Source organism: Echeneis naucrates, chromosome 16, assembly GCF_900963305.1.
Source record: "Echeneis naucrates chromosome 16, fEcheNa1.1, whole genome shotgun sequence".
Lineage (NCBI taxonomy): Eukaryota > Metazoa > Chordata > Actinopteri > Carangiformes > Echeneidae > Echeneis > Echeneis naucrates.
Genome location: NC_042526.1, coordinates 15,817,137 through 15,831,607, shown reverse-complemented (window position 1 = coordinate 15,831,607; position 14,471 = coordinate 15,817,137). Strand labels below are relative to the sequence as shown.

Below are 14,471 nucleotides of genomic sequence, written 5' to 3'. Positions count from 1 at the left end.
CTCTCACTCAGTTTGCACACCAAACCTACAGATGCCCACACACTTACAGGGTGCATGTGGAGGTATGGAGTATAAGGAGTTTTATATCATACAACAAAGGTAAATTTCAAAGTCAGCTTGCCTCTGTGTTGAAATGATGCAAACCCACTAGTGTTCACAGAAATGTGTCAAACTGAGCAGTCTGAGTCAAAGCTCTCTCTGCCTTTATACTATCTTTATTTTTCTCTTCTCTCATTCTCTTTGGCATGTAACCAAGCTCTCTGCATGGCAGAAAATAACATTGCTCTGCTCAAGAGAGACCACACATGGGAGGAACAGCCTACGCCTGCTGCTCTCTCCTGCAGGATAAAAAATAAAAAATAAAAATAAAAAATAAAACTGCCCAACAGCTCACACACCACTTTGAAATCTCTATCACACTCAGTACAGCTCCTGCTTTCCCCCCATTTTTGCTCTCCCTGGCACCCTGGACTATTTTTCACTATATATTTGGATGGGGAGGGGACGGGCACACACACACACACACACACACACACACACACACACACAGGAGAAACCAATGAAAAGGCATGGACATCATCATGCGCATACAAATTTTTGTGTGCTCTTACAAAAAAGAAACACACACACAAATACACACATGCATGAGCAGAGACCTGCATATCGAACACGATATACACATATAAATCTAAGCACACCTAGTATCACAGTGGGAGTTCACAAATGGGACTATGTCTTCCAAGAAAGCTAGTGTACACTAAGTGAACCAGTAAATTCCCAGCAGCAGTGCTCCAGCAGGTATACTCAACCATCAGACCTCAGAGGCAAGACCTAAGCTTTGCAATGTATGGTCAGTGCTGATGCACCACGGTCTGATGCAGGTCTACCTTAAATTAATAATGGATTATGTTTTATTCAGTTTGAATTGTTTTACAGCGAGATTGCTTTTGCTTCTAAAGAGGTGCTGCACATGGAAAGAAGCTGCATGACCTCACCTGAGCATTCCTGTGGTATCTTGGAGCACCCAAATGGTTAGCCACCTGTTAGCAGCCACCTGGAAGTGTGAGACTGGTGGGGGGGCGTGGCATGTTGGACAACAGGAATAACAGAACAGAGGCTCAGCCCAATGGGGTGAGAGGGGTAGGGAAGTCCTGTGCCAGCAAAGCTTGGAGATTTACAGCAAGCCGACCCAACTGATCTCAAGTCTCAAATCTTACACTGTGCTGCAGAGAATACAAATCACTCCCCATACATAACCCTGCCACTGACAACTTATTTCATCTTCTGCGCTAATGAATTCATCATTGGGAGGGATCTGCCTCTGGGTGCCTGAGCCCTGAGCAGAAAAGGAGTAATGGCTTACATAAGTCATCATCATCATCATTAACATCACCACCACCAACACCACCTTGCCTCCTGTTCAGCCTACAGTTAAGGAGCAACAGTTTACAACTCAGCAGTGTCCTTGACAGAGTTTCAACAGGAAACTTTGGCAGTGTTCAAGGTTATTGTAAGGATGGTTGTCAGCACAAATGTTTCATAGATGCACATCCTAAGCGAAAGAAGCATGCGAGTGTGTATGTCAATGGAATTTGAATATGTTGTGGTATGAGTGGATAAGTCAGTGAGTGTGAGAGCTCTTATGGTAGCAAGCAGAGTGTATGTGTGTATCTTTGCATGTGTGTGTGTATGAAGGAGTCTAAGTGGCACAGTCAGGGAGCTGTCAGCTGAGAGCTAGGGAGCAGGCTGATCACAGGGCTGTAGCGCGTTTGAAGTCTCCGAGGGACTGACAGCTCTTTCCCCATGAGAACCTCTTTCCTCCCTGCACCACCCTTTCCCTGTATCATTCCTCTTTATGATGCATCTCTCTCTACACAGTATCTTCTCCTCAGTTTTTCTTCATTCCATTGATGGAGAGGGGATGCTGAAGCACACTTGTGCTCTCTTGGGACTGTTAGTACTCTGTTTGAGAAAACACAGAGGTTCCAAAACAAGGCTTTGTTCAGTAGGAAATAGTGCGTCTCTGTAAATACTGACATGAAGAGCTGCCTTCTCTCATAGTCTGACATTCTGGCTGACATTCAATCTGGCTCGGTGGCATGAAGGCGCAGACAGCCGACCTGCAGCCCTGAGATTGATGAGTGTATGTGTGGGTACGTGGATTTGAATGTATAATTGGGCATAGTAAGGAAGAGAGACCATCCAATATTTCTATACATTTCCATTTTGGCATGAGCCCTGTTAAATGTGTGGATGGCATGATTACACTTTTGGCTGCACACCTTATGTAGCCCCTCCTCCACAGGTCAAGGTGCAGCAGGATTTCATCTCTAATCTGGCTGTGTGTTAGCATGAGCCCATCCGTCATGGGGGCAGTGTCAGCTGGATGTCCCTGTCACTAAGCTGTCCATTTTGTCAGACAGCCAGATCCATCATATTGAGACGGGGACTGATCCTTGCTAGCAGAAGCCAACCGCACCACAAATACATACAAATATGCAAATTAACTACAAAATAAACATCACCCTGCAAACGAGCAATCCATCAATGACCGCTTTCCCAGCAGCTAGGCATTGGCACAGCAACACCAATCAGCCACTCCGTCAGAGGGAGTGATGAAATGCCGTCCTCTCATCTTCTTTCTCTGCCTTCTTGTCCTTATATCAGCATACTGTCTGCCTTTCATTGGTCCCTATTTGCTATTTTTCATGGAGACTCCCTCACTCTTGACTCACATTCATTTCCTTAAACTCAAACACTATGTCAGCTCCATGCTGGCATTTTTCCCTATCCATTTTATTTTCCCGTCTATTTTTGAAGCTCTCTTCTACTTCCAAGTGCCTTTTGTTCATCATTGTAATTACAACATAGCTGAAAACATTTAGACTGAATACATTTGCTGTCTTTGTGCTTGAATGAATAATGATGTGATGGGAAACATTTTGCCATTAGGGAAGCAATACAAATCCAACCACATGTGACGTGCTTCTTTCCATCCAGGCTCTGGCCTGTGAGGTCCAATACATCACCACATCAGTGCACTGTGACATGCAACGGTAGACTTTTTCTTTTCATCTAACCAAAAAAATATATATCAATCAAAAGTCTGATAGTGTCCAAAGCTCTCTGTTTACATCATAAAATTTTGTACATAACAGCTTGAACATGGTGTGAGTTCCTTTCAGAAATCAAAGAGGCTGGAAAGAAAGGAAGAGTTCTTAATGGAATAAAAGTCAACAGAGGGAAAAATACGAAGCCGTTGGAATTCTCCAGCAGCTGAGTCAGTCCAGACTCATGTTGCTTTTCTGGCAGCATGCACAGACATTCCCTCCACACAAGTTACACACATATACACACGTACAAAGACATGTATAAGCTTCACTGTACAGCATCCTGCTTAGGTGTCTAATGTGTAGGTTGTCAAACTCTACTATAAAGGCAGCACGGCGGCATAGGGGTTGCTTCCCCACAACCTTGGGTTCGGTTCGGTTCCCAGGCCTGGGGCCTTGCTGTGCGACGTTTACATGTTCTACCCTTACTTGTGTGGATATCCTCTGGTACTCCAGATTCCTCGTCATCCAAAGACATCATGTTTGGGTTAACTGGCGAATCTAAATTGTCCATAGGTGTGAGTGTGAGTGTGAGTGTGAATGGTTGTTGGTCTCTGTCTGTCTCTGTGTGTTGGCCCGGTGATGGACTGGTGACCTGTCCAGGATGTGCCCCGCCCTCACCCAGAGTGAGCTGGGATTGGCTCCAGCACCCCCTTGACATGCAAAGGGTTAAGCAGTAGAAGATGAATGAATGAATAAACTCTACTAACAAAGAAATTATGAATTTTCACACTCCATGCTCTCCATTAACTGTATACTGTCACTATGAGAGGTGCAAACTGACTGACTTTGAGTCTTTCCTGCAAGTCCCAGGCACCTTGAAACTGAATCATTGTTTGATGATGTGCTTTGCCCGAACAAGTTTATTTCGACTTCTGTGTTCTTCCTCCTTCAAGTGGTCATGACTCTTAACAACTTAACAAAGTTTTTAGTTACAGTTGTTTGAATATGCACTAGACACTACAAAGCAATTTCAGCATCATAAAGGTCTGTGGTTAGCCACCCAGGGGCTAGTGGTTAACCTCTAGTGGAATGAGCTTTGGGCAACATGGCAGTTCTCAGACTGTGCTGATTGCTGACCCAATTGCTCTCTCACACTTCAGCTAATTTGGCAATGACTGGGTGTTCTGACAACACAGTAAAGCAGTATTTCCCTCAAAACATTTTTATAACAAATGTAATGTTGTTATTCAGAAGGAGTGGAATCCAATAAAATGCTTACTTTGTTTCAACATCACGGTGTCTGTGTGTGATATTGTGTGGGGGTGTTAGTTCATATGACAAACCAAAACAACAAAAAGGAGACAAGGGAAGGAGCCAACTGGTGATATTTGCATGCACATGTACATGGTGGTTTCGTTTATTTTCCATCAAAAGCAATGGAGGATGACACCGAAGCCCAGGGAAATTTCCTCTTTAGAGACAGGCGTGCCTCAGTCATCCTGTCTGCTTGCTACCACAGCTCTGACCGCACACTAGACAGATCCACACACAATGTACAAACACTAACCTCTTAGGCTCCATAGGTCCCTGCCTTATCTGTTTGGGCGGGAACTCTGTCTGAAGCCATTTCTGCAACATCAACTCAACAAAAATAAAAACTCTGTCTAACAGCCTTCTCTCTGCTCTTGCTTAACAAATCTCAAAGATATTCAGCAATCCGAATTCACCGCTGATCCTCTCCCTATGTGTGCAGTCATGTGGCGGCAGTGCGGTGAACTTTCATTCTTTGAAGCTGGAGTTCATGTTGGTTCCCGCACTGATACATCTGTCAGCCACATGTTTACCCAGCCAGCCACAACTCCAACATCTGTACACAGCTGGGAGGAGTGCGTATGCTCTTGCATGAAGATTGATTTTTTTATTTTTTATTTTTATTCTATGTGTGTGTGTGTGTGTGTGTGTGTATGCGCGTACGCATTTTGTTACCCATGTGTATCTGTGTCCCCCCTGTGCCTCCATTCAAGGAGATTACAACACCACCCTAACTTTAATATTCTGCGTTAAACGCAGGCTCATAAAACTCCCTTGTGGAGTTGAATGACCCTCTTGTCCTCGCAGATCCTTTAATATCTGTCACAACACTACACATCAAGTAGCATCTCATTCTAAATGTTTTACACTGTATTATCTTCAAAGTATTTTGTTCAATCAAAGGCTCTCTTATTCACTGCAATGTCACTGTGTTTCCTTTAATTCATTGATGGAGCTCTCCCTCTCTGGAAGCCTCCCTCCCAAAATTGAAGAGCCTCCCAATCCCTAGATGTGACACCCTGCCATAGAGTGTGGTTTACAAACCAGTCGAAGTGCCAAAGTGCCATTCTGCTCATAAAGAGTTTCATATAAAAACTCCATCAATGTAACAATTGTGCCGGCAAATGAGCTAAAGGAAAATTCTACTGTAATTTAGACGTAGTCCCACTTTGGGCTCTAAGAACGGGACTATGGTGGCAGTAATAAATCATGACAACAGTGAATCTGTTTACACTTATAGATCAGTGAATTTCTGAGGCCCTGTGAGAGGATGCAGGGGAATCAGAGCAGAGAGGCAAAGTGCAGAGAGCTCTTCAGCAAAGGACAGACAGAGTGACTGTGCAGTGAAACCTGGAGAGCATCGCCACTTAGCATATTACACTCAGCAACAGAGGTGTCTGCAGGCTTGTTTAAACACGTACCATGCAGAAACCCACAGTCCCCCAAGCTGCTACCTATCAGCCTGTGCAGTCCTTCCCTTAAAACTTTTCAAATTAATGAGAATGAAGCAAAGGTGATGCAATCCTTGCTTGGTTGGCTCCCCAGTAAGCAGCGCTGCCAAGAGTGAAGAGCTGCCCTGGCTGGGGTGAAGTCAGCGTCTAAAGAACAGTGGAGTTAGTCAGGATAAGTGAGCCCGCTGGGCAGCATTTCTGGGCCAGTAGCCCTGTTCCCTGTTCTTTATGGCTGGTCCATTGGCCCTAGAGAACCCCCACCCCCTCACACAGGGGCTCCATCCGCATGCACTTCATTCGAGTTGAAAAATCCTCATTGAGGGAACTGAAATGGGTCACACTTAACTTTGATTCAGTTTCATTTACTGTGAAATTAGACTGCATTAGTAAAAAACTAAACAAAAAAACAACAATAACAAAAAAAAAAAAAAAAAAAAAAAAAACTATTCAGTATTCATTCATTCATTCATTCAACTGCCTTTCCTTTTCCGGGTCAAAGGGGGTGCCGGAGCCAATCCCAGCTCACATTGGGCGAAGACGGGGTACACCCTGGACAGGTCACCAGTCCATCACAGGGCCAACACACAGAGACAGACAGAGACCAACAACCACTCACACTCACACTCAGACCTACAGACAATTTAGAGTCACCAATTAACCCAAACATGCACATATTGTTTGAAGAACTGAAATCTCACAACAAAAATCCTTGTGTATCATTAGGGGTCTACAACCCAATATTTAAATTACACCATACCCTAATTTCCAATAAGTTTCAAGTAGAGAAAAAGACGATACTTTCTAACTGTACCACTCATCAGTTCCCCCACCTCAGTATTATTGACTGGTAGAGTTTAATTGTTGACAATCAGTATGTTCTTCATTGTTATTTGATGGTTGGTTTTTGTCTTTGTTTTACTGTCCATTGTCCTTTCATGATCTCGCATTCAATTTTCTATTTGTCTTCTTCTCTTCTCTTAAGCATCAAGGAAAACCCAAATCACATCATGATTTGATGCCCGTATCTCTCCCACTCATAATCCATTTGAACCTCACACAGTGGAATGGAAGGGGTGTTACTCTAACAGTTGTATATTCTGAGCTTCATTGTGCTCACTGTTCTACCCCATAATCCAAGCCCAAAGTCACTGTTTAGAATATCTGGTGGTTTAAATTATAGTAAAAGCCAATTGTACATTTCTTGAAGATTCTGTATTGGCCGGAGGAGCCCTGTTATGGGAGCCGCTCGAAACAGGCTAAAGTGGTATCTCATTAAGACTTACCAAAGCCAAAAGCAGCCGGAGCAGGGATAGGAGCTGACTGGACCGGAGTGGAAGTGTAGAGGCCAGTTACCAGCAAGCCATCAAAGGATACACTTGTAGAGAGGGTCACTGAAAAGGAAGAAAAAGGAAGAGACTGAATTTAATCTTTATGGTACTCTGAAGCTCCATGTTACTGTAATTCCACAAACTATTTATAATGTCAAATAGAATCAAGCAAATAGTTGTCACTGATTTAACAATTTTATGTATGTAAACATACACACACACACACACACACACACACACATACATTATTCTTTCATGACATTTTATTGAAGGGAACTGGGGATTAACTAATTTGCTCACAAGTATCAAATACTGTTCACACTTCATTTGCAGGCTGTGCTGACGATTAGTTTTGTGATGTACATACACGTGGACAGGAAGTGTAGAACTGCATACACACACCCTAACGTCTAGCTGCTAATGAGCGCAGAGCTCAGGTGTGAACAAACAAAAATGTGAAGCGACCATTAACTTGGAAGTCAATGACACCAAATGCCCTGCAGGAGGAGAGGAGCACAGATGTGCGGGAAGGTGTTTATGCAAAAGCAACCATGCTTCACACACAGACACACTGTGATGGCCATGCTTCTCGCTGTTGGGTTGCTTATGTTTGTATTTGTGATTGTGTTTGTGTTTGTGGGAACACCTGGGCCTGGTGTTCACAGTTCTATATAGGAGCATACATTCCCAGCCACACTCCCTATTTTTGTTTGCTGTTTCCACTTACAACACCACACTCACTATTCTGACAACCATGCATACATCCATTGCTGTGTAGCTCGGCTACTGGCACAATCGGACAAGTCAGACGAAGATTATGTTATTTTTTGGTGTTTAGTTTGGAAATATTGGCTATTATATGTTTTCATTTTCAACTACTTATCCATCAGGGGGTGTTTATTTTATTTAATTATTAGCTTAAAAATAAAATGTTTATAATTGTCAGGGGAAAAAAATAAAGCAAAAACCAAAAACATGTTACATCATCCAGCCTGCCAATTTATCACATGCAAATATTTGTTCACTTCTGCACCCTTGGAACTGATTCTCTTAAACTTTAACTAGTGGCACATTGAGGAGTTTGAAAACAAGCCTACAACCACAGCAGGTGACATGGATATTTATCCGTCTCGAAGTGCACCTCAGCCGGCTGCGGCACCACTGCGGCCCGCACTGGTCGGAGGAGTCTGAGTCGGCCTTATTTTTGTGAAGGTGCATAGGCTTTGTGTTTGAGAAAATTACAGCGGTACACCCAATTTTGTTTTTCTAGAAACCACTTGCATATATACAAGCAATCCTGATTTACTGACTGCCTCACCTCATTCTATCTTCTCAATATTTGGCTTTTGAGTTCATTGGAATAAAACTAGGATTCATTAATTTTGTCACGGTTTTGAGGCAACGCACACAAGATGAGTAAAACTCAATTAAAAGCAATTAAATATCTTGCTAAATGGGCACTCAGATAATGTTTTCGGTATTTTCCCTAAAAAGAAAACAATGTAATAACCTTGCTGTCTGTCTAACAAACAACAGCTACAGTGTCACTAACTCACCCTGAACAAATCACAAAGCTTTAATCAAAGCCTGTCCATATTGACACCATATTAGAGGAGAGTGATGTGCTAATTGGCTGTGACCCTGACAGCTTTGTTAAGCCTCTATTCATTACAGGTCACAACAAACAGCAGAAGGGAAGTCTATTATCCAGCCATACACAGACCTACAGCTTAGTGTATCAAGCAAGTTAACTATTGATCCAGCCAGTAAACAAAGATCCTGAGTGATGGGACCACAGAGCTGGCTACATCACTGGAGGAAAAGAGCTCAGCCACTAGACTGTTGCCAGCCAGACAGATCAGAGCTCAGGGGAGCAGTCTGCTGCTCTGAGGAGAACACACTCTCAAAATACACTTTTTTACACACCGAGGAATAAAATGCTTTGCAGGTAGGAAATGGAGGCATCGTTATATCCTGACCCTGGAATACCCCTGCTTCAGGGGAAAACTGCACAGAAGAGCCGTAGCTGGTGTATTTTTTTTTTTTTTTTTTAAGGAACAACAGCAACATGTCCGTTGGATCTTATGGTGTTCATTCTTCTGGGGTTGTTCGGTGTGTTTCAACGTGGGAATATGGGCAGAGCAGACACTTGTGCGGCCCAATCTCACTTTCTGTCTGGGTGTCTCAATTTACACACCCTCACATATGGAGTCCAGCATTTTTGTGTGTCTGTGTGTCTTTGTCCCATATTTGACACGGTGACTCCAAGACAAAGTGAATTATGGTGAAATGCATTAACTACAGCTGTGTGGTTTCTTTATCTGATAGGAGGCATACTAACATTAGGCAAAGAACACTACACTGTCTACCCACCAGTGTCACCTTAATTGATAAACAACGCACAGTGTGAGTTCTTTAACGTCAATCAAAAGGGCAAGCTGTTTGCTATCATTATTGGTCCATTCACAATACAATTTAAATTACAGTTGAAATTCAGCCCTAGTTGCAGTATCACTAAAGAATTAAGCACAAAATCTCTGTTGTATCTCTGTTGTATCAATGGCTCTATCACTGAGTGAGCGAAAAGTAATTTCTCTGTACTCCCTTTTCCTTGTCAGCTGTGAGCACTGCCAAATTCTATCAGTGCATTTAGTGTGTACAAGACGCCGTATTGTGAGAAAGATATTTTGCTTGGCAACAGAAGTATTATCATATTCAGTCCATGTTGCACAGTGCACCTCATGCTCCCACAGAGTGCAGGGAAGAGGCCTTCTCATTCAAACAAGCAATTATCATGTTGTGTATATATGTGTGCTCCTCTTTTGTGCTATTTTTGCTTAACAGAATACATTACCTACTCTACAGAGCCATTCCAGAGTGGTGAGGCATGTTATCAGTGTTTACATTATGTTGTATTGATCCAAGGCCATGGCATGATGCAGTATTTAATGGAGTAATATACTGGGTTTAATGCATTAAGTTGGACTGGGCTTCATCGCCGTCAGTGCACACAATACGCTCATTTCTGCATTTCCACTGACCTGCATCACCAAGGTTGCACACACTCCATTACTCTGCCCAGACACTTGCACATAAGCTACACACACAAACACATACAAAGGATTTTTTCCGCCTTCACCATGCTATTCTGTTCTTTATCCACTGCTTACACGTTAATTCCAGTCTCTCTTGTTCAGCCTCACTCCCATTTGAGAAATCATGGAGAAAAATGCTGTCTCCTGCGCTTTCCCCATCAACTCCCTTCTCATGCATTTTCTGCTCCCTCGCAGCAGTGTACCAGCACTCTGTTTGATCTGGAGGTTGGGGGGAGAGAGTGCGGAGAGAAGGCAAAGCTGGGGGCACGAGGTTACGATCGAAAAAACACGAACAGGCCGAAGAAAGATGGAGAGACAGGGAATAGTGGATTGGCCCATGGAGAGCAGTGCTACCTGATCAATACAAATGCAAGCTCTAAATTATTTAGACAGGCCTGTAACACCCCTCTCTAACTCGCCTGTGGAACACATCAGATGGATGAGCCAATCAGATCAGATCAGATCCGATCAGATCCAATCACCTGCGGCGGTCCTTCACACAAACACACTCACATACTCTGTGTTACACACACACAGATCTAAAGGAAGAGGCTGGCAGCCTTTGATGATGGCCTTTAACATTCTTGTCCATACCTCATTTCTGAGAACTGTTCACTTGGCCAAGGGGGATGAGGCAGGAATGTGGGTGAACTTTATTACCAACACTCTCATCCAACACATTAGAGAGTTTTGTGTGTATGAGCATGCGTGTCTACACATATGTGGATCTTTTTGATAAAGCTACATAAAAGTGCACTGCAAGCTTTTTATAACCATTAAAATCAGAAATCAGAGAGCTTCACTGTCATTGTAAAACATGTGACATCCAGATTAGAAGCACGACCCCATCTGATGCATAAAAAAGATTCATTCATTCATAGCACACACACAATAGATAAATAAAACAGTTCAGATGATTAATTAAATGAAAGACACTTTAAACCACTCTAACCATTAAAATACACTTTATAGCACACATATCAGACCATTTGTTTCAATTTTGATTGCCACATTAGAAATCGGGGAGTGGTGCAGTCTTCAGATATTATAGTGGGTGTCTGTGGCAAAGCGGTGCAGGTCATCCAGCAAAAAGCTCAACTTCGGCTGCAATGCAATGCACTGCAACATCATACAACAAGCTGACTATAGGCACGCAAGCTTCCATTCCTAAATACTCATGCTATTTACCAGCAAAACCTTCCAATAAATAAGTCACCACTGTGATAACTTTCAAAGTTTGAAAAACTTGAAAACCAAATTGCTGCATATTGTTTTTCTGTCCAATAAACCTTTAAGCACACAAATCTGTTACTCAAACTGGACTTCATGCAAGTGCACCTCAGCTTAAGTTTTGCAAAACACTCATTACCTTGTCCACAGAGCACTCATACTGACATGCAGCGTTCATGCTTGAGCACACCACAGAGCACATCCTATGGCCCTAAGCCAGCATGTAATATTAATGATGCAACGTGGTATGCCTCATTACAGACACAGAACTGTGCTTCTACTCAACTATTGATGGGCCAGGGGCTTTCTGCACTTCTCTGGATCCACCAGGAGGAATGTAAAGGCACAAAGTAACAAATATATTGCACAATGCAACAAAAACCACATTCACAAATCCAATGCTGGCTTTGCTGTGTCAAAGCTCAAGCATATACACAGAATACATACAATGAAGATCAATCTGTAATGGAAAATTAATATTTTGTGACAATCTGTTCTGCAAAAATAAGACCCCAAATAACTGGCAGAAAGAAAATTAAAATTTTCTGTCTATTATTCTTGTGCAAAATAACTTGTTTATTGTTTTACATTTGTTTAGTTAATATTTCAGCAAGGATTTCCCCAGACTTCTTCTGACCACATGGCAAGAAGATCAAGAAGAACAACAGGATTGCATTAGCTCCTGGTATTACCTGAGTATATTCTATACTGAAAAGGCATCCTCAGCAAGATACTGGAAATAATAGATGCTTAAAATTTTATGAGAAGGATGCCTTTTGTAATGAATGCAGAAAGGTTTTTTTTTGTTGTTGTTGTTGTTTGTGTTTTGTTTTTTTTTTTATGGGGAGGGGTAAAGCGGCTGTTTATTGTTTCTTTGTTTATTTATAGTACAGGCACTGTTGGAGCAACCTTGATTGATAAATGATTTTGGCCAATTACTCAAGCAAGAACATGTGCTAAACAGACTAAAGCGGCCTTTGTATTGGAAATTGTGAACTAATATGAATGGCTGATTGTATGCTGGGTTGCTAATTATGTTAAGGAGGGTTAACCCTAAAATATAGAACATTCTAAAAGTTATTATGTCTCCCTAATGGTACAGCAAAGCATGGTTGCCACTGTGGTTGGCATTGCTTGGTGGCATGAGGTCATTCTTAGAAAACAGCACATTGAGGGATTAGGCTGGATCTGAACAGGAAGTCTATGAGCTGTGAGAGAAGACCGATTTACGTTGCAGCTTGGTTTTTTTGCACATTAACTGGTGTGTGGTTGGCATGGTCTGAACAGCTCCTTTCTGCTCTTTGTGTACAAATACACCCACAAGTCTTCCACACCTGCATTCATACTTAGACAGGTCTCAGGAAAGCATTTAGAAAAGTAGCCAGGACTGGAAAGAGATGCCTACAAAAGAAGTTCCAACCAAGATTTCATTAGGTAGCACTGCATTAAAATATTGATTATCACAATCAAATGTAGACCAAGCTTCATAGTCACAAAAGTAACTTGTGCAAGAAAATGAGATTGTGTAACAGAAGAGCTTAATAGTGAAATCCCCATTTATTTCCCGGTGAACCAGGAGGACACCATTTTTGTTTCCAAATGGATGGAGGTTTTCCTGGCAAGCATTTGGATAAAGATAGTCGACCATCTGACCCATATCCCACTGGCAGACACACACGTGCCCCAGAGAGGACCAGGAAATGGAGGCCAGACCATGGGGAAGCTATAAATCCATCTGTTTCCATGGTCATGCCAGTGCTGGGGTGCCACTTCACTCTGAGCTTCCTGAAATGGTTCAAACTGTCAGTCACCTGAGCATGACACCACGAAGGATAGGTCACCATTTCCTGTCACAGGGAAAGGAAAGGCTGCTCCCTGAAAATGGCCAAAGCTGAAGAATTTGCACACAAACTCAAACATCACACAGCTACGAATGTATCTCCACAGTTTCAGAAGATAGTGTGGGAAGTGAATTTCTGCACATATATGTGTCATGCAGTGTTCTAGTCAGGTCTTAGAGGCATCATTCCATTGCGTAACCTTCTGGCATCATCCTGGCCTGCTGGCACCGCCATCTGCTGCTGTGAAACACGAGATCACAGACAACCTATCGACCACTGAGCTTCTACAGGTTTGCTTAACTACAACATCTCTACCATGTTTTGCAAATGGCTGACGAAGGTAATTTATCACCTCACAACAATTTGCAGGTCCTTTCATCATCACTGCCAGAGATCATAACGTGCAGACTGTGCTTGTTCTTGGTCCAATTTGCTTTATTGAGGTTTTACTCTGTTTACCACAGAGGGGAGCAGAAGCCTTCCTGCCTGCTTGCCTTGGCTTCACCTCTGCAACAGCCATGGAGAAAAACAGGAGTGAAGAGGCAGTTCTATCAAAGGCATTCTGTTCCTCACACATAATCTGCTTCATAATCACACTTCATTGTGCTGCTTTTATATGATGCAATGTATGCAAGTCTGTTTATATTCATATGAGGTAGTGTGTCACATGCTTGAACACGAGCAGGCAGAGGTGACTAAATCAGTCTACAAAAACAGAAACCTCAGTTTATCCAAGCTTCTTACGTCTCTAGAATCTAAGAATTGATTTTTTTTTTTTTTTATAAATCACTACTCTACATTCTCTACATTTTCTGTCTTTTTGTTATGCTTTTCAGGAAGGTGTTATTTGCATATGATCTGCAAATGATCTAAAAATAATATTATTCTGCACATAATGTGCTGTATATGGCTTTCATTCTTACTGATGTGGAAACGGTTGACATTTGACTTTTGAAAAGGACAAAATCCCAAACATGTTCAGAAGAGGCATATCACATTGTGACAACTCAAAGGCTATTCTCTTTAACTGAGATTGGCTTTGATGGTGAATCATCTCTCAGAGCTTTCAGCATTATTCATGTGGCTCATGTACAGGCCTGAAAAACACACCAATTGCATCCAAGTACCAATTTCTGCTATGAAACTCTAAATGGGATTTGAT

At 42.4% G+C, this 14,471-nt stretch overlaps 1 protein-coding gene across 2 annotated transcripts in view; it reads right to left on the bottom strand.

The window, feature by feature from the left end:
• Nucleotides 1–14,471, bottom strand: part of reln (reelin) — an 87,748-nt gene that overhangs the window by 59,545 nt on the left and 13,732 nt on the right. For both annotated transcript variants that reach the window (XM_029522708.1, XM_029522707.1), the window contains exon 2: nt 7,099–7,206. In XM_029522708.1, the coding sequence (XP_029378568.1) occupies nt 7,099–7,206 (108 nt within the window). The remainder of the gene's footprint in view (nt 1–7,098; nt 7,207–14,471) is intronic.